We start from the raw sequence: 20,456 nt of genomic DNA on the forward strand, positions 1-20,456 counted from the left end.
TTTACATACAAATCACTGGTGTCTGCCTTTTCTTCAGTAGTATTACATTGATGAGTATCTCTCATGTTCATTATAGATCAAGAAGCACGTAAGATGTTATGCAAACGGAGAGACCAGTATAAGCATGCTGCCCTGGAGGCAAAGAGAAATGGAGACATCAACACAGCTACAAAATTTGTGCACACAGCCAAGGTCAGATATAACAAAATAGTATGATAGTGAAAATTTATGCTTATATGATAACATTGGAAAAGGAGTTATAAAATGCTGGAGTGTGCAAATATATATATATATATATATATATATATATATATATATATATATATATATATATATATATATATATATTGGTTATTACATTTTTGGAAACCATGTTTTCTTGATTAGAAAATTTGAATTTTATTTCCCTGCCAAATTCTTAAATACTGTGTATTCCAAAGATTTTGTTATAATGTCCCTTTCTTGCAATAATCATTGGTTATAGTGTTTGATTTGTGTGCCCTAAATGAGAAAATGAGTTCATATTTTTGTTATCTGATGCACTGATGCCAGATAAACAGTTTACATACAGTCCTTTAAATAATAAAGTTGTAACGAAGGCATTGGGTAACAAAAGCATGATAATCACACATCATTCTTGATCAGTAAATAGCAAAGATCCTACAAAGGTGTAGGTAACAAAGGTGTGATAGTCATTCAAAATCAGAACTTTAGAATCATGGGTTGCTGGTTCAGTCCAATTGAAAGATGGAAGGGAATGTTTTTGTTTTGTAACTTTTTGATTAAATAATTTAGAAATATCCTTTACCTATCATTCTATACCTGTATGTTAAATAAACAAGTACAGCTTGAAATAAATCTCTCATGTTTATTTTGAATTTACACTGTTGAAAAAAAATTCACCTGTCAGAAAAAATGTTACATATAATATGAGGAAAAGAAGATGTGCATTCATGGAATTTTAGTGTAAAATGTGTTTTCCACAGTCGGTATGATTTATAATGCATGGCATGATGCTTTCACAGATTGGGTGCTAACTGTGTTCTTTAAGGCAGGTTTTAGTGAGCAAGCAAATGTCATAACCAGTTTCAGCGATGCTGCTGCTGATGTTCCCAATGCTATGATGGCTGATGTGTTGTGTCTACTTAGGTCTGGTAATAAGGATGTTGATTTCTTGGATTATGTTAATAATGATAGTGACACTTTCACATCTGTGATACAAACGATTGTGGATATTGTTTGTGAAATTAGCAATTGTCAGGAAGTGATTGGTATTTCTGATACTGAAAGTGATGAGGGTGGGGATTATTCATTGTCAGCCATTTTACCTGGAAGGCCAGTGAGATACATTGCATATCAGACGTTACATCGTACACATGCTCAGTACGAAACAGCTGATATTCTTTAGGAGCATTTGCATGTCATTGAAAAACACATAAATAAAAACTCTCGGAGTAAGAAAAGCACTTGAATATTGTCAATTTCTTTCCATCTAGAGGACTAATTTTTTTTGTCATTAATTTATTGAAAAAAGACATTTCCACTGGCTGATGCATTTACATGTATGCAGACACTTTCATCAGATGGTAAAACTGGTTTATTCTTCTTCATGAAAACATGTATTTATGTATGTTGACACTTTTATTTGCATTATGTATCAGTTCTGACAGGAATAATACCAGTATAAATTGTGTACTACATGTATCATTGAATGGATAAGTACATAAACACATTGAATAAAAATGATGAATTTGGATATAATGTTTTTCTGTTATAACATTCTGAAAATCCAAGTCCCCTGTGAAACATTATAAACAGTCTTTACTGTAGATTTATTTTGCAGAAATAGAGACAAAATCTGATACAGTCTCATAGGTCATAAGCTACATTCAACCGTTAAACTGATCAGTTATAAAATTTGTGTATGTTCTCAAGATCTTTAACAGAGAAATCCTGCTTATCAATGTGCCATGTATGCTTAATGTCTGTTTGTAAATAATCTGTAAGTACCAAATGTGGTTGTTTTCATTTTAACAATGTAATTGTGGAAATGATATCAAATTAATTTTTTTCTGGCAATTTTTGGAAAGTTAACCACCTAAGAACATTTTGCCATGCATATAACTTCTTGTAAATTTTGCTTTTTGTCTCATGTTTCTTACCTCATTGATACTTCAATCTTTCATTTAAGGTCATAGTTCAGTATTTTCCATTTTTTGTCTTTTCCTTCGCCTCTATAACTTCATAGCCTTGTGAGATTAAGGGATTATATTTTTGTATACTTATATATTTTATCATCAATAAAAAATGTGTTGTAAAGCATATTAGGGGTCCTATCATCAAGGTTATGACTCAGTATTTTATGTCATGTACCACATGGGTGTGTGTGTGTATCGTTAAGGTCAGTGTCTTTATTCATTATTTCCAATTTTCACTTGTACTTTCCATTTTATTCTTAACCTTTATAGTCATTTGGAAGAATGGGAAGAACATGCTATAACTATATTTTATTTCTAGGTATGTCATTGTCGCAGAATTGCAGCCGAGTGGGTTTTTGGACTAAATGAATAAGACAAACACAATTTGAGAAAGATGGAAATTTATGAATGAATTAATAAAGAAAAATGTATGATGTAAAAATACACAGATTCTCTCCGCTCTCAATATACGATTTACTCAAATCACTCTACACAACATTCACACATCGAAAATAAACCAAAATATTAAATTAATATGAAGTACAGATCCAAGAAACCTCATGGTCTGCACATATGCTTCAAACAGTATTTTACACAATAAGAGATTCACATAATCTCGAATATGAATTCTATTAAGATTCAAAATAATCTTAAGAACACAACTAAGATTCAAAATAATCTTATGAACATAATGAAGATTCAAAATAATCTTATGAACATAACGAAGATTCGAAATAATCATATGAATATAAAAAATGCAGTGGAACAACAATTGATCCAAATGTATGCTTCTAGACCCCTTGTACAGTCGCACGATTCCTTGGGTTGGCCCACACTCTTATCGACCACTCGCACCCTTTATGAATCCACCACGAGTACAGTCATACGTTACACGTACAGACAGCATACAGCACCTTTTTCAATTTTGCTATGTCTATGTCCGTGGCACAGACATACGTACATACATACACACGTATCGACAGCACGTAGCATTAAATGTTCTGGAAACTCCAGATAGCTCTAAGCAACTTTAGATGGCTTCGGACAGCTTCAGACTGCTCTAGTCATATTCACAGTCACATTGACAATCACACTTCATAGACACAATCACAGCGACAGTCACATTCAGCTACAATAACAGTCAGCTACAATAACAGTCAGAATCAGCTTCAAACACAGTCAGCTACAAACACAGTCAGCTACAATAAAACCAAATTGGTCATAATAGTTTCTATATAATCTCTAGATATATGATAATACTTTAACCTCTAACAGTTACTTGTAATTCAATACTTTAAATCTGCGTTGTAATAAATACATTATTACGCGATAAGACATTACAAACCGAATAAGCTTTGCATATCAAATGAAAATGTAAATTTAACACTTACCCCTATGGCTGGAGAACAATGGAGAGCGTACTCTCCTTGACGTGATCCAAAAATGACCAGTGTGGTTTTAGAAATTGGTCTTACTTAAATCCATAGGAGAGTGAGTACAAGTCAGGGTAGAATACCTGTGCATATCATGTTAGTCATGTTACCTCGTAACAAGTAATCTCTGTGGCTAGGTACATGTTAATACAGTCGCTTACCTGGAAAAACACATTCACCCTAGATAACGTTGTACGCATGTACAACAAGAAATAGTCAAATAGTTTTAAGACAAAACCAAGTTATTTCTTTGCCTAATTCTGTGACAGTCATGAACAATGTTGGGGTTCCATTCTGCAGCATCACATTTATTTCCAGTTGCTGTATTGAGAATCGTTTAAGAACTGTTAAAAATAAATATTGTATACCATATTTTGGGTCCTGTTTTCAGGGTCAAGGTCACAGATCAATATTTCAAGGTTTCTGTGGTTTCTGCTCTATGTCATATAAACTGTTTGATATACAGGGACGAACCATGGTACTTTTTTATGCTCTTCAGACTGATGGCATCTTGTGTGTCACAATCAAGGTTTTAACTTCAGGGTCAAGGTCCTTGATAACCTGAATTAACCCCATTCCACATTTAAAGTGCATGCAACTTGCTTGTTTTCTATGTGTGACCTGTAACACCACAGTTCTGTTACTTAAGTAAAAGTCAGATTTGATTATTTTGTTAATTTTTGTATCCTTAAAACATTGGAGACAGGGGACAAAGATCCATTGAATTTGTTTGTTAAATATATATTTTTGGCCACTTAGCATTGAGTTTTGGGATTTGAATGCATGGCAGACAAGGAATAAGTATTGCTTTTGTGGCAGCTGTTGAGTTAAAAACATTGGCAGTTTAAAAAAAAATGTTTTGAAAAGTCATGCAGCCTACATCATTACATCGTTTTGCTGGCAGTAAGCTGTATTCCTTGGAAATCTTTTTTCTCTTAGCATCTTGATATGGTGCTCCAAGACTGATTTATCTTTCTTACAGCAATTTGATGCAGTTATTCGGGCCCTTGAGGAGGGTAGGCCAGTTGATTTGTCCAAAATGCCACCACCTCCTCCTGATGTTAGTGGTGGTAAGTATTTTGTGTTTGATCGTGAAATAAAAATTGAATGCAGAAAATATACAAGAGATCTGGTCATAGATAAATACAGTACATCAAGAAACACAGATTCCATATTTGAACTTTTATATTGTTCATGTTAATCACATCATCACAAAATAAGACCCACATGTTCCATTTTTATGTTCCTCATTGTAAAATAAATATCTTGGTGACTTGACTTTATTTATAGTCATGTATAAATAAAAATAATTTAAATAAATATCTTGGTCACTTGAATTTGTATATATTATTATGTAAAAAAATCAAAAATATAAATTTCAAGCTTATGATTGATATACTCTTTGTAAGAGTAAATTTTATTTAATTATGTATAGCACTGACTGTTTCAGAAATTGTTTGTAAAAAAATCACAGAAAAGAAGCTGCTTATACATGGTTGCCAAAAAATATCTTCATATTTATTATTTAGAATGAATTCAGTATTACTCATGTCCATGTCATCTAATTGATTTTCATTTAAGGAAACTTTAGCAATGATATCAAAAAGGAGAGTTCCTTAGGTGTTTCCCCAGTAAAGGTTCAGCGCTCAAGTGTTCAGACAGCTGGGAAAACCAGTCCTGAGGAACCAGTCTCTGTGCCACCGCCTCCTTCAGCTGATGGTACGTAAACATAATACCAGTTTAATACTTATGCTTAAATATCACAAAATGGTGAAAATATTGCTTCATTGTTTGTGCTTCAAATACATTCTCTGATCATATTAAAGTTGGAAAAACCAGTCCCGTCAGCTGGGAAAATCAGTTCAGAGGAACCAGTCTCTGCTCCCCACCCCTTTCAGATGGTGATAGGTAAATATTGTTTTATCATTTCACACTCAAATACATTCCCTGATCACATTAAAATTATGAATATAAACTTCTGCCTCCTGAATCCAGCCCTCCTAAAAAGATGAAAATCGTGTTTTCTGTTTATATCATGTAAACAAGGGGCAGTAGCTCTTGTCTGTTACCTCCTCTTTTTGCTGCCAGCTAGTTTTATCTTTCATATCAGACACACAAAGCCTTACTATATACCTCCTGAAATTCCTATTAATACCTCCTTGGTTTTCAACCATCTAGTCCAGAATTTTAGTTTTTAATATGTACTGGCAATTCTGCCACAGGTGGTATACATTATTTTTTCATTTTGAAATTTGTTGTGTGACTTTGTCTCACTTACAGACTTTGTTTATTCTGACTGTATACTCAAACATGGTATCACTGATGCATGTTGTGATTGTTTTCGCACTCAATACCTTTTGTTTTGTTCACTAACTAATGGGTGTTGTTTTTGTGTCTTATTAACACGTTGAATTATATTTTTTTATAATTCTTGTTGCTTCAGTGAAACATAACAGCAAAGTATCTTAAGTGTGAGCAGTTTATAGCAAATGAGGACACATACTCACCTGCACAAAATATACTTCATCATTGACATGCAACATAAGCACTATTTGGTCAGAAGATATATTGTTGAAGTTCTGCAGAAGAGTGTCAAGAACAAAAAAAAACAGGTAAATCTGGCAACACACATATCGATGTGTTTAGTATTCACCCTAAGACAGATTCATTTGCAAGTCTAGTGGCGGATGCTGTTGTGGTTCCCCACCCCATAAAAATGAGAAATGCAATGCTATTGGCTACCATCGGATCAGCAGGATTGGAGGAGCAAAGCATTGCATGCTTGCCAATTTCGCAGCCTTGTACACTGTTGTTTGTGTATCAGATGTATCACCCAGTACAGGAGGCAAAGATGCATTTAATTAATTCAGGGCAGATTTTTCCTGCTTATCCATATCTAATATCTATTCGTAATCTTGACAGCAGTGAGGAGTGTCCATCCCTCATTTGGGCAGTCCCCTCTTATGTCTCAGCATGGTTTTCAGGTCTGTATGTCTGGGCAGAATGGTGGTTCTGCTGAATCTTTATGATTCGTCATATAGTATGTTAATACCATTTGATGCTGACCAGTCCATTCAGTTGTGTGATCATCTGTATCACATGCCTAGTGACCATCGATCAGTCATTTTGGAAACCTATACGATATACAAGCCTATGGATCCTCCAATTATGTTATTTACCTGTCCAACTCGCCATGCCTACATGGTTAACAACTGTACAAACCATTCTTCCAGCAAACCAGCCATTGATACTGATACGTGAAATTGACCCTGCTAAGTAAATGTTCTTGACCTACTCACAGAGATGGTACTGTGACACATATCAGGACAACATAAATGCTTCTCCCATGCTGCCAGGCTCATTTTATGCTGAAATGGATGCAGATCTAGTCCAGGATAATATACACAGTGAATGTGATAATCCTGATATTCTCAGTTCCAACAATGGAAAGTACTGAGGTAACCTTTAAGGCTGCAGTAGAAGAAATATATCTAGCATTGCGAGCATCTGCGATCCAGGTAATTTTAAGCACTGGTGATGTTTTTATCTCACTGGTACAAAATGCACTCACATGCTTTTCACACTGAACTCCCAGTGGCTATCAATATGTTTGATCCAGCTTTGTACAAAATTGATAAAAATGTATTGTTACATTGAAGCAGATATGTAATGTCATAGCCACATCTTCGACATTATACTTTGTCTCATTAGTGATTTTCCAGCACAGGGAACAAGCATGCCAAGGGGTCAACAGCCAGAATTGCAAGAATCATTAGCAGAGAAGCACATCATTCTATCATGAATGATTGGACTGCTTCTGCTAGTTTGGATTTTCCACATTTGACATCAATCAAACTGCTTCATATCCTAACATGGCAGATAGTACCATTTGGGTTGCTGTTTGCTCATTGGAGGCAAGATTGTGAAAGTATGGGGACAGGCAGCTTAGAAACTGCCCCTCAAACTTACTGCTCAGCCTGCAGTCTTGTAGGCCCAATTAAATAAAATAAGGAGTGATGACCAGAGACAAAATGAAAAGGGATCATGCTTGGAACAAAATCAATTGTGATCCCAAAAAACTGCCAGTGAACAAGAGCTAAACTAGTTTCAGGGACAAACATATAGAGGGGACAAGAAACAGGGTTCCTCCTCCCTCAAGCTTTGCCACCACATCTGCCTCCTGACAGCCTACTGATGCTTGCCTGACTTCTTCAGTTTATGTCTTGTAGGATTGCTTTGTTTCCACTGAATGAGTGACTCATCCAAGTTATTTCAGAGGGTCATCAGATTTCATTTATCAAAACCCCCTCCTCTTTGATTCTTTCCAAAAACAAAGCTGATATGTAATATCATAGCCATGTTTTTGATGTTAGACTTGGCCTTGTCAGATTCAGAGGACAAAATTATTGGAGATTTGGTTGTTAATTGATAAGCAGGTCATGGAGCTTTTTCGAAAGCCAGTCTCCATGGTTTTATTCCAAGCTCTTCCTAGTACAAATGGCCAACGGTAAGCTCAGGCTGATGATCAGTCTTAGAACCTCAGTGTATATATTTCTGCGGAAATTCGAGCTGGAGATAGCATAAATGATCTGACACTGCAACAGATGGAACAAGCTTACCATCAGTCTTGGTCCAACCAGTGCACACTTTCAAGTCCTGATCCACCAGGCATCACATACACTTCTTTGTTTTGATGCTGAGGAAATATTAACAGTTTTTCCTATTGTTCTAAAGATAAGCCCATAGACCTTTACAAAATTAATTGACTCCATCATCACCGTGTTCTGGTAGACTTCATCTAAAGTGACGTTGGCATATTTGGCTTACTTTGTCCACATTCATTTTGTAAGTTCTATTCTTGTAAAGGGCAGAAATGATTTCTTATCCTTTTTGAGATATCTCGAGTTTCACATGCATTGGGAAAATTCCAAACTCCATCCATCTCAGTGTTTTGTCCATTTGGGAATGGAGTTTATCACCAGTCTCAATCTTGTACAGCTTCTATCATGTTCTCATGGTAAGGATCATCAAACTCAAAGAGTCAGTTTCTAACTGAATTATCACGAGAGTTTTTGCATCTCCTTGGATTATTTATTGTGGATCAGATCCTATTGGGTTGTCTATTCAAGCACCCTTTAAAGATGACGTTGCTGGCTCATTGCACCCCTTTTCCAGTCCACTAGATCAAAATGTCAAGATCATGAATAAGGAAAAATATTTTCTGTGTCAATGACTCACAGCTGGAATTCGTCAGGAAAGGCCCCAACCAAAACTTACAAAATGTGTGGATGCTAGTACATGGGGTTGATGAGACCACCTGTTGCCTGGCTTCATTATGGTTAGCGGCACGTATGGTTGGGAGGAATTGCCTTGTCACTTCAACCTTCTGTAAATAAATGCAATAATCAATCCCTTGAAGTTCTGGAAGGACCATTTTGGCAGGAAAACAGTCCTAATCATGTCAGACAACTCGATGATGGTGATCTACTTCCTCGTACAAGGTGAACCAAATCACCCGACATGCATTCTGGTTTGGCAGTTTCTACGTTGGTGCTTCCAATTCGGTATCAAAAAAGGATCAGATCATTCATATTGAATGGTCCATCTATCAATCGGTCTTTCATCCAATTTGCAAATTTGAGGCATCCAGTGATCTGCCTTTTTGTGTAAAGGTTGAATCACAAATTGCCTACCTTTATCTCTCCAATTTTGGACCCAGAAGCTTGGGCTGTTGATACACTCTCAGTCAGTTTGGAATTGAAAATAATATATAATGAGAAGTTTAGCATTTTGATACCCCCTATCAGATGGTACAAGTTCTGGGTCAGTGATCTGGCATTAGTTTTGCCCAGGACGATTCTGGCAAAACCAAATCTGGATTCACTCCTTCATGCTTTGTGAAGGAAAGAATTTAAACCTTAGATTGTGGAGAAAATCACATGAGCAAGAAAGCTTAAATATTTGAATGCTATGGACAAAAAGTAGTATGTATCCAGGAATTACATCATTCCATTGAGTGTCTTAATCCCACACCCACCTTCTTTTTTTCTCGGGCTTAATGAGGAGAAAAAGTGGTCCCCAGTTGCCATAAAGGCTACTGTTTCATGATATCTGACACATTCAGGCATCATGGTAGAGTTGATATTGGTCATGATAAAGATCTGTCAGACCTACTGGGCAATATTGAGTTTTGTTTATATGATATAGATGGAAACGATGGACTTGAAATATAGGAAGCTTATTGTTCTAATGTTGATGTCATCTTGTAAGTGTTCTTAGAAAAACATAATTTATGTAAAAGTTTGCTTTCAATATTTCACTCAGTTTCAGATCACAAAATCAATATACTTATTTAGTTTTGTAAGTGTTTTAATTTATGGAGGCAGATTATTAAATCATCTTTATTAAGGAAGGGTATTTTTATGTTTGTTTTTTAATGATGTTGGCAATAAAAGTGGTTGATCTGTTATTTTTTATGAGTCCCTTTCAAGTAGTAAGATTTAGATTTAATACAAAATATCTCTTCATACAGCAGTATATAAATACAATAGTATTTAATTTCATGGATTTTTTGTAGAACAAGAAAAGTGTAACAGTTATATTTTTTACAGAGGAGAGGGCATTATTTAATGCCCCAGATGCCCCAAAGACAGTTTTGGAGGCACTTGAGCAGCGGTTTCAGAAGTACACATCAGTTGAAGCAGAGGCCAAAGCTGAAAATAACAACACCAAGGCTCGAAGAATGGGTCGGATAGCCAAGGTAGGTAAACTCCATTTTCTTTCAGATAGTTGCAGTTTTCTTTCTTAAATTTGAGTTTCACTATTCAATTATATTTAGGCCAATTTGGCCAGTAACAACAGTGAGGCCCAGAGAATAGGCCAGGTAGCTTAGGTTGAGCAGATTTTAATTTGTATCTAAATATTCAATTTATTCTCTTAATTTGGATTTGCCTTTACTTGCTATTAGTCAAGTACATTTGCACAGGTAGGATTGATATATTGGGTGTAAAAAAAATACTTTAATTTAATTTATTGCTTTAATTTCAAACATTTTGCATGAAGATAAGATACCATGAACATTTAACTTGAATGACATTTAGGTCAAGAGGGACGATGCTGCTCTTTTGTTGAAACCCTTAAGTTCACACTTTACCTTTTCTTTCCACAGCAATATCAAGATGCTATCAAGGATTACAAAGTGGGGAAACCAGTGAACTTTGATGAGTTACCCACACCACCAGGTATTATTAAATCACTCATTTAATGCTGTCTTGCTTGGTAATACCTGTGCAAAACTTAATAATGCTGTCTTGCTTGGAAATACCTGTGCAAGACTTAATAATGCTGTCTTGCTTGGAAATACCTGTGCACAACTTAATATGCACTTCTGAATTTGTGAAAAGAACACGTTTGTATGAAAATATCAGGCAGAGATATCAACTGACTTTTTCCCAAAAGCTTGGGACACAATTTGTATGTAGTTATTCATTAATGACAAACCCACCCCCCAAACTAAAAATATTGTATGTAACATTAGGCTTGACTGTCTATCTGATATGTATGTTTCAAAAGTCTTGTGTCCAGTACTCCTGCATCTTTTTATGTTTTGAAATTTGGGTTAACATGAATTTTGTTCCATCATCTTGCTGAGTTATGCCCCTTGTTGATTTTAAATGTACATACTATATAGGAGACCCCCATCTTGTATATGCCCATGATAAGTTTGGACATAACTAGTCCCCCATGTTGTATATGCCCATGATAAGTTGGGACATAACTAGTCCCCCATGTTGTATATACTTATGGTGGTGCTCTACAGTTTTGTATTTTGCATAGGGTTAGGATTTTAAAGAAAAAGAATTTCCCCGGCTTTCCTCACTGGTTGTACTGGCTATTTAAAAAAGACCTTGTATATCTTAGGTATAATGCAAAGAACCTTTAATTCCCTTTATTTTGGTGTATGATTGATGGGTGTACTATGGGTTATAGAGTATACAGCTTGGCCTTATTTCAGATGTGCACCTTTCAAAAAAGTGCTAGCTCTACTTGCTCATTTTCACTTCCTGAACTTCAGAGGTAAATTGTATAAAAAAAGAGCCGATAACTTTTTTTTACATTTTATATACTTCGTAATTCATTCATTGCACTTTCAGAAGCTAGTATTGTCTAGTCTGGCAAAATTCATTTTCCCTATTTTAATAGCTGCTATGTATAGTGTACTTTAGACTAATTCAGGCTGATTTTGTAACACAAGGGAGCAGTCATTTTAGTTAGCAGTGTGCTTAAATCATGTAAAATTTCCAAAAGTACAATATCCAAAAGAAATATCATCCACATTACATTAATGTAGCATAGAGGTATGCCAACATTCTCTCCATTGTGCATGTTTTAAATGCAAACTACTTCACCTTACATATGTCACTCTCTCAAAAGTACATATTATCTGGTGAGCGCCCTCTGTGATAAGTTGGGATATAACTAGTCCCCTATGTTGTATATGCCCATGATAAGTTGGGACATAACTAGTCCCCCATTTTGTATATGCCCATGATAAGTTGGGACATAACTAGTCCCCCATGTTGTATATGCCCATGATAAGTTGGGACATAACTAGTCCCCCATTTTGTTTATGCCCATGATAAGTTGGGACATAACCAGTCCCCCATGTTGTATATGCCCATGATAAGTTGGGACATATAATGTTAGGAAGTTGCCTGTCCATTCTTATATCCACTCCATTTGGTCCTTATTTTATTTCTGTACAATAACACAAGTTCTCCACTATCTACTATTACCAAACATTGTAAACAGCAGGCATACATTTGGGGAAAGAAAGAAACCTATAGATTTTGGGCTCAAAAGGGTCATGGTCACAGGGATAGAAAGAAGAAAAACTGTCCACACTTTTCCTTGCATACCAGACACCTTGACCAAACACTGTAAAAACTTTCATTCAGGTAAAGAAATATGCCTGTTGATTATCGGATCAAAAAAGGTCAATGTCAAACCAGAATCCTACCAGAAATTGTACCTGGGAATTGTTTTTATGTAAAAACACTTGTCCCTAATATAGCAGCACAGCATACTCTCTAAAGCACTACAACTGCCACTGTGAAAATACAATCAGTGGAAAGGGATGTGTTCATCACAGTTCTGCTCACCTAATTGCTTTGTGACAGGGACCTGATTTGCTACAGATGTCATCATTGACAAATCCAACTCCAGGTAGGACTTATCTCAAAGAGACCCAAAGTCTTAATGGATTAGTGTTCCTGACAGAATCAGCATAAATGTTCCATTCACTTTTCGGTCTAAAGCCAAATGCACTCACTGGGACTGGGGTTGATCTCGGCTAGACATTTAGCAACAAGATGGACAGCAAATCGTCTGACCTTCATCCCCCCAATGCCTCTGATCCGCAGAAACTTGCAGAAAGTGAGGGAGTCAGATTTCCATCTGATCCTGATTCCTTCTCTCTCAGTGGAAAAGATGTACATCAATGACCTTCTGAATCTAGCAGTGGAGATTCTCTGGAAAATCTTACCAATGCCACACTGCTGAATCTAGAGTTAATGAATCAATATACATCGCTTGTTTCAAGCAAGTGAACAGCATTGCTTGAGCTAGAAAGCCACCACTAAGAAAGTTTATGAAAGCAAGTGGAGTATTTTCTCCCACTCATGTGAACAAATATCAACCTTTTCAAAACCTCAGTCCCACAAATAGCATTCCAGCTTGCTCAGAAAAATCCAGCTTGATTCCCACTACATTTTTTTCCAAGTGAGTTTTGAGTTAGCTTTGCTCTACATATTTCTTTAAGAGACATAATGGGATGAGTTTAAAATAGATTTAAATAAAAGTTCTGAGGTTAATGATGTTGCATGTTCTTTAATCTTCATTTTCTTGTCATTGTCAGTTTTTTAAATCATTTGTTTAATTATCAAGAAATAGATTTATTTATGTTTGCATTTGTCGAGATGGCCTGCAAGGCTAGTGGACTACCATATTTTCCAATTTCCAGTGTAAAAAGAGCCCAGTTACAAATAGCTTGGCCCAAGACTGCATGAGTGATCAATAGATCAAGGTCTACGTTGTGTCAGTACAAAAAGATTCAAATTCTTTTGATTTTTAAACTCTCATGGTTGTCCTGGATACCAATAAATGTATATTACTTTCACATTTGGCATTGAATTTTAGAGAGGGAGAGTCATCAAGTTCTCTATTCATTGGCATATAAGTTTAGTCTGTGCAAACCAGATTGAGGCTACCAACTGTCCATAGCAGGGTATTTTACAGTTTATCAACATTATTTTTGACACAAAATACAGCAAATGGAGGCAAACTATGTAATATGCTAATAGTGAATTAGCTTCACCTGCACCCTTTTGGTCATGAGTTCTGCATGCTAACTGCTGAGCACTATCAGCATGGGGGTTGCACTGAAAGATTTCTTATGATGTCTCGGTTGTAAATGAAAATTGTGCTGAGCTGACATCCATTGTAGTGGCTGTGTTGAAAATCTTGCCATCACTACATCTCCTAGTTGGATCATTTCAACATGGGGTTGTCATTAAAAGACTTGTGATGTCTTGTTGGTCTGAAATGAAAATGATGTTGAGCTGATGTCCAGTATGGCCACAAGGACAGTCATCTTGATAATCTTGTTATTGCTAGTCCGGCTGAATGGATTGTCATATCAACATGGAGTTTTCACTGAAAGATTTTGCATATCAGGTTGGTGCTTATCTGATATCCAATATGGCCACCAGAGTTGCCAACTTAAAACTCTTATTATCACAATCCTACTTGAACAGAAAGTCATATTGACATGGGGTTTTCCTCAGATGTGCAATTGGACACCACAGCAGCCATCATTTCAGTCTTGTTAGTGTTACCCCTATTGAATGGAAATTCATATCTTCAGGTAGTATCATTATAGTGATTTGAGACTGACCAGCTGACCGATCATGGTTCCTGATCTGTAAACCCTTCTGGATCCCCCCATGACTTTTGCTCACTAATGATTTTTCACATTCAATCTACTTGTTCACATATGGCCCAACCAGTGGCGGTGTTGATGGGGGGGGGGGGGCATTTTCCCAAAAATTTGTCTGTCATTGAGATGAGTAAGTTGTAACAAATACTGGTGAGTACATTAATCCATTACACAGCTTGCACTCTTAACTAATAAGTCACAGTCAGCTAATATAGTAAAATGGGTCAAAAGTGTTCAGAGTGAAGACAGTGAGCTTAAAACCCTTCTAATACATGTCCCTTTAGTTAAAAGTATCATAAAAGACACAGTCTGTAACTTCGAGAAATTGCAGTTTCACACCCTGCCTTTGATTTATTAATGGTTTACACATTTGCAGTGACAACTTTATATAATCTGCATGTCATTCTAACATGGAAAAGTTTTGCTTTTCAGTGAGCTATCACACAAAATGAAAAACAATATTTGTCTTTGAAGACTTAATCCCTTGAGATCCCTATAATCGTATATACAGTTGAAAAGAATAAGATTATTTCATAGTTGTGGCCACTGTACACCTTGGGGGTGTTTGTAACTTCTTGATCAGTTGTTGATCATATTATGGGGTTTAATGCCATTTTTCAGCACAAGATATGCTAAACATGGCAGCCAGCCAGTATAACTGACAGAGGAAGAACCAGGGAAAACCCTGGGAAGAACCACCAACCCATCAGAAGCTACTAGAAAGCTTTCTCATGTGCACACACTGGCTGAGTCTGAGACTCTAACCCATGCAGACAGAGGTGAGATGGCAGTGACCAATAACAGTGAATGCTTTAGACCACTCAGCCACTCATGGCCCTACTTCTTGATCAGAACTTCCAACTAGTGGGGTTTCCACCCTATTAGACATATGCAGTGGTTCCACTTAATTACATACTATTTATCTGCAGATCTGTGATATTTGCATATAAATTTTTAAACACAAATCCTTTTCTTCTTATTTATTATAAAATTTGGCTTCTTCTATGCATAGCTACTTTTTGAATATGCCACATATTTGCATCGACAGATGTAAGAAAATTCAAATAATAAGCCAGTGTTAACAAGTAGGGCTTGTAAAGAAGGGGGGAAAATCCCATCTCATTAATTTTTTGTGATGCTTGAATCAAACGTTTTATACAGTTTCGCACTTTTTTGAGCATTTAACCTCACATTTGTTCTCTTTTTTCAGTATTGGAATCTTTTTCTTGGAGATTGCCATATAATTGTCTTTGATATTTATGTTTTTTTAAAATTACTATTGTCAGCCAATGACATTTAACAATTTGACTATACAAATACTGTGCTGACTGAAGTAGACATGATGGACTGTAACTATCCCTGTAAATCCATTTCAGGTTTTGGTCCAATTCCTGTTCAGTCCACAGCATTAGCTCCAGCCCCAACTCCTGCTCCCAGACCTACTCCATCTTCATCTGCAGGGGCCACAGGTGGCCCATCAGGGATCCTTCAGCCTCCAAACAAAGGTCAAAAGGGGCCATCACCAGTTGCGGTAACAAAAGCACCCATTTCACAACCTCCTCAGCAGAAGACACACTCCCCTGGGCAGCCAGACACAAAAGGCAAAGCTCCAGGTAAGTATTTAGTGGTCAGCTGTATTATCAACAGTGATTGTTCTTGACTTATCCAGAAAATATAGTAGAATATGCCTTGAGAGACCACCCCTTATGCAACCAAAAGATGGTCTCTCAAGACTGATAGTTTTTCATTACAGGTCATAACACTATATAATTGATTAATTACATTGAGAATGTTCTTTCAGGACTGGTGGTCTCACATGGCATTGGTCTCACAAGACAGGTTTTAGTGAACTACCATCATGTACACAGTAATAGCTGCCATTGTAAGGCACTTTGCATTACAGAGACATTTTTCAATAATATTGGTCCATGTTTGGAATTTGATATACTAAAGAGTGCCTATTATGAAAATATTAGGTATATGTTTGTGATATATTTGCTTGGATGCGTGATAATTGTTCCTGTACTTAAGAACAATTTGCTTGTCTTCACTTTTTATGCATAGATGTTATCAAATCCCTAATCCTTGCATCCATAAGTGAATGAAAATATTATTGCACTTCACTAAGGATTCTTTGACATAATTGTCCTCTGATTTTGTCTTTTTGGGGACTTATGTGTGTTAGATTTTTTTGTACATTGATATATTCCATGTTGTTGCACATGGCCTAAGAATATGTGTATCTATTTGTGCTTGTTCATCTGTCTGTCATTATTCTCCCTACTCACAATGTATAATATCTGAACTACATTGGTATCTATAGATACAAAAACTCTTCCTTCCTAATCTTCAGAACTACATTGGTATCTATAGATACAAAAACTCTTCCTTCCTAATCTTCTATAGATACAAAAACTCTTCCTTCCTAATCTCCAGAACTACATTGGTATCTATAGATACAAAAACTCTTCCTTCCTAATCTTCAGAACTACGTTGGTATCTATAGATACAAAAACTCTTCCTTCCTAATCTTCAGAACTACATTGGTATCAATAGATACAAAAACTCTTCCTTCCTAATCTTCTATAGATACAGAAACTCTTCCTTCCCAATCTCCAGAACTACATTGGTATCTATAGATACAAAAATTCTTCCTTCCTAATCTTCAGAACTACGTTGGTATCTATAGATACAAAAACTCTTACTGCCTAATCTACAGAACTACATTGGTGTCTATAGATACAAAAACTCTTACTTCCCAATCTCCAGAACTACATTGGTATCTATAGATACAAAAACTCTTCCTTCCTAATCTTCAGAACTACGTTGGTATCTATAGATACAAAAACTCTTCCTTGCTCATATGGATTTCCTAATTTTCAGAACTACTTTGGTATCTTTAGATACAAAAAGTCTTCCTTGCTCATGCATTTCCTAATCTTCAGAGAGTGCCTAATTTCAGTACTATAGTAAAATATTTGATCTAAGGGTATACAGTGCTAATGGTTTAATTGTAAATTATTTCTGTTGATTATGGTAAAACTTGAGCAGTTAATGACAAATAAGCTCTCAAATCTAGCAACTCATTCCTTGTGTCCTCATAATTTTGGCCAACTTTCATTTGATTCCACTGTTTATTAAGTTGATATGCACATGTCTGCATGGAAATATACACACAGCTTGTACAAAGAAACACACAAGTAAGGCTGGGGGTAAATGTAAAAATATAATAAAAGTTAAGCATATAATTTAATTTAATATCTATTCATTGTTGGTTCATGCAGGGTTCTGGTTCATGTGACTGATATTTGTATTTTTCAGCACTGAAAAGAAGTTATTCATCACGGGCAGATTACCAGGCCAACTTTCTGAAAGAAAGGATGCAGGAATACAAAAATGCAGCCATCCAAGCCAAGAAAAATAACAATATTGAACTAGCAAAGAAATACCTTCGACAAGCTAAGGTTTTTTGATCTGTTTTATCACTTACTGACATATTTCTGTGTAACTCGCCTGCAAATCTCTTTAACCATCTGATTTTAAAATGTCATGTGCTGATTTTAAACCTAGTATAAAAAATCCTTACTTAGTAAGTGGCAGGCATCATGGAATGATATTGTCAATAATAAGGTCCATGTGATCAAACCTACTTCAGGCGAATGGCCTCCTTTCTACAGAACCATGTGTAGGGGCGAGGTAGTAATTGCAAGAATTAAAATTGGGCTTACTTATATAACCCACTTGTACATACTAAAGAGCAAATACCCACCAGAGTACATTTCTTGCAATGAATCCCTCACCAATAAGCACTTTATTATAGATTATCTCAGTCTTCAGCCTACAAACAATCAGTAAAACAATGTTCAGTACATGAACAAACATTTTAGGTTTAGTAAGTGTTTCTTGTATTTTAAATTTCTTGAAGGTAGTTAGTATTTATTCACAAACCTAATTTGTCAGCAACCCAATTACCTTTTTTTTTAAATCACCATGTTAATCTCTCAAATTTTTCTTTTATCATCAAATTACCCCTTGTACACAACATTGGCATTGACATCCCCCATTGATCAGTAACCTTCATATATGTTCACAATGTCATCATTGTATTTATGTACTTTTATCTCTCATTGGTAATAAACCTTTCTGATACATACATTTTTATCATATCACCCTTGTTATGGCACTATGCAGCGTTGCACTGCTGGTGTGCTGTAAAATGGTAGTGTAGTTTATTTCTAAATGTTAATGTGATTCGGTTATGTATTTGACACAGAAAGGAAATTTGATAGTTATGGTTCTCAAAGAATACCTACCCAATTAGAATACTACAGTTTATGTGGTTGGTCAGATTTCCTTTCTCAAGAATTCTGGATTGGTTTCAATACTCAGCATGAAAAAGAAGAAAAGGACAGACGAAACAGCCTTTATCGTGGAGTGCTTACAACTTTTTTCAGAGAGTAGAGCACCAGTCCCTCTGAGGGACTCTTGTATTATTATTGATATTATTATTATTATTATTATTATTATTATTATGGTTAAAAGATAGTTTTCTTACTAAGTTTGTAAAAATTATATATTCATGAAAATATTGTTATGCACTGTGTAATATTGGGATGAGAAAATAGCTAATCTATGAGTCATAACCTTTTTTTTTTGCAGGGTTTTGAGCCAATGATTGAAGCAGCTGAGAGTGGTCTCCCTGTAGACCTAACACAGGTTGGTATAGTTATACCCAAATGTAAATTCTACCTAGATGTTTAAAATATGTTGAATCTTATGTTGAATGTTAAAAATGGTTCTCTGATAATTAATAATAAGTGTCCATTTGTCAATGTAATCGGTCACTTTGCCCACCATACTAAAATTTCTTTGATCTATAAATTTATTCTTTTTGTCTTTATTTAAAGAAGCCACAGAAACTGATGTCAGTTGAAGGGGTTTATTTTTTTGCAGACTTTGTACTAATTAGTTTATATGCAGAGGATCTGGCATACTCACATTTTACAGTCAGTGGTATTAACAAAGTTTCATACATTCCATGTCTGAGGATAATGCGCTTTAAATTGTACAGTATATGCTCGCTTATTATCTGCTATTGGTTAATGGTGTCATCTCTTTGTCAATGCATTTTGTAAGGAGTAATCAGTAAAACAAACAACTTAGACCCTGATCTGCTGGTACATTATGCAATGGCAGATTAGAGTCTATGTTTTTTGCAGTGGGATTCAACTAATAAGCGAGAATATTCTTCATTTATCACATGATTGTGTAAAAGTAGAATTACTCATTAATGTTGGTATATCAAGTTTTGGTTCACATTGGCTGAAATTTGTATTATGACTTGATGTTATGACAAATAACATACCATATATACTCACTTAGGTCCAACTGCAAACAACATAGACAATTATTTACTGATCAGAGTCTGTGTAGTTTGTTCAAATAATTATGCAAACAAACTGCATCAACCCAGATCTTTTGGCACATTATGCAACAGCAGATCTAGGTCTGTGCAGTTTTTAGTTGGATTCAACTTATAAGCAAGTATAGATGGTATGTAGGTGCATTGTAGAGAGGAATCTAAATATTGTTTTTGAATTCTTCTCAATGTAGCGTGAAGACTATGTTTCCTATATGTATATTCAAATTCTATAGAAGTTCAGAATCCATAGATCCTTGGTAGAAGTTATAGTTTTTATGATTCAAATTAGAAAGAACAAATAAAACCTGAAGAATAAATAATTAATGTATACAGTTTAACAAGATTGTATTTATATTTTATCTCTTTGTAAAGGAAGTACTTTGAGGTATTTCCAAAATGTTGATTAG

The 20,456-nt window shown here is 35.5% G+C and overlaps 1 protein-coding gene across 3 annotated transcripts in view; it reads left to right on the forward strand.

The window, feature by feature from the left end:
- Positions 1-20,456, forward strand: part of LOC149806381 (coiled-coil and C2 domain-containing protein 1-like) — a 124,838-nt gene that overhangs the window by 14,452 nt on the left and 89,930 nt on the right. For all 3 annotated transcript variants that reach the window (XM_089952408.1, XM_089952417.1, XM_089952400.1), the window contains exons 7-14: positions 77-192; positions 4,614-4,701; positions 5,213-5,350; positions 10,243-10,391; positions 10,800-10,872; positions 16,004-16,240; positions 17,949-18,091; positions 19,287-19,343. In XM_089952408.1, the coding sequence (XP_089808534.1) occupies positions 77-192; positions 4,614-4,701; positions 5,213-5,350; positions 10,243-10,391; positions 10,800-10,872; positions 16,004-16,240; positions 17,949-18,091; positions 19,287-19,343 (1,001 nt within the window). The remainder of the gene's footprint in view (positions 1-76; positions 193-4,613; positions 4,702-5,212; positions 5,351-10,242; positions 10,392-10,799; positions 10,873-16,003; positions 16,241-17,948; positions 18,092-19,286; positions 19,344-20,456) is intronic.

Source organism: Sinohyriopsis cumingii, chromosome 1 (assembly GCF_028554795.1).
Source record: "Sinohyriopsis cumingii isolate HCF-2022 chromosome 1, ASM2855479v2, whole genome shotgun sequence".
Taxonomy (NCBI): Eukaryota; Metazoa; Mollusca; class Bivalvia; order Unionida; family Unionidae; genus Sinohyriopsis; species Sinohyriopsis cumingii.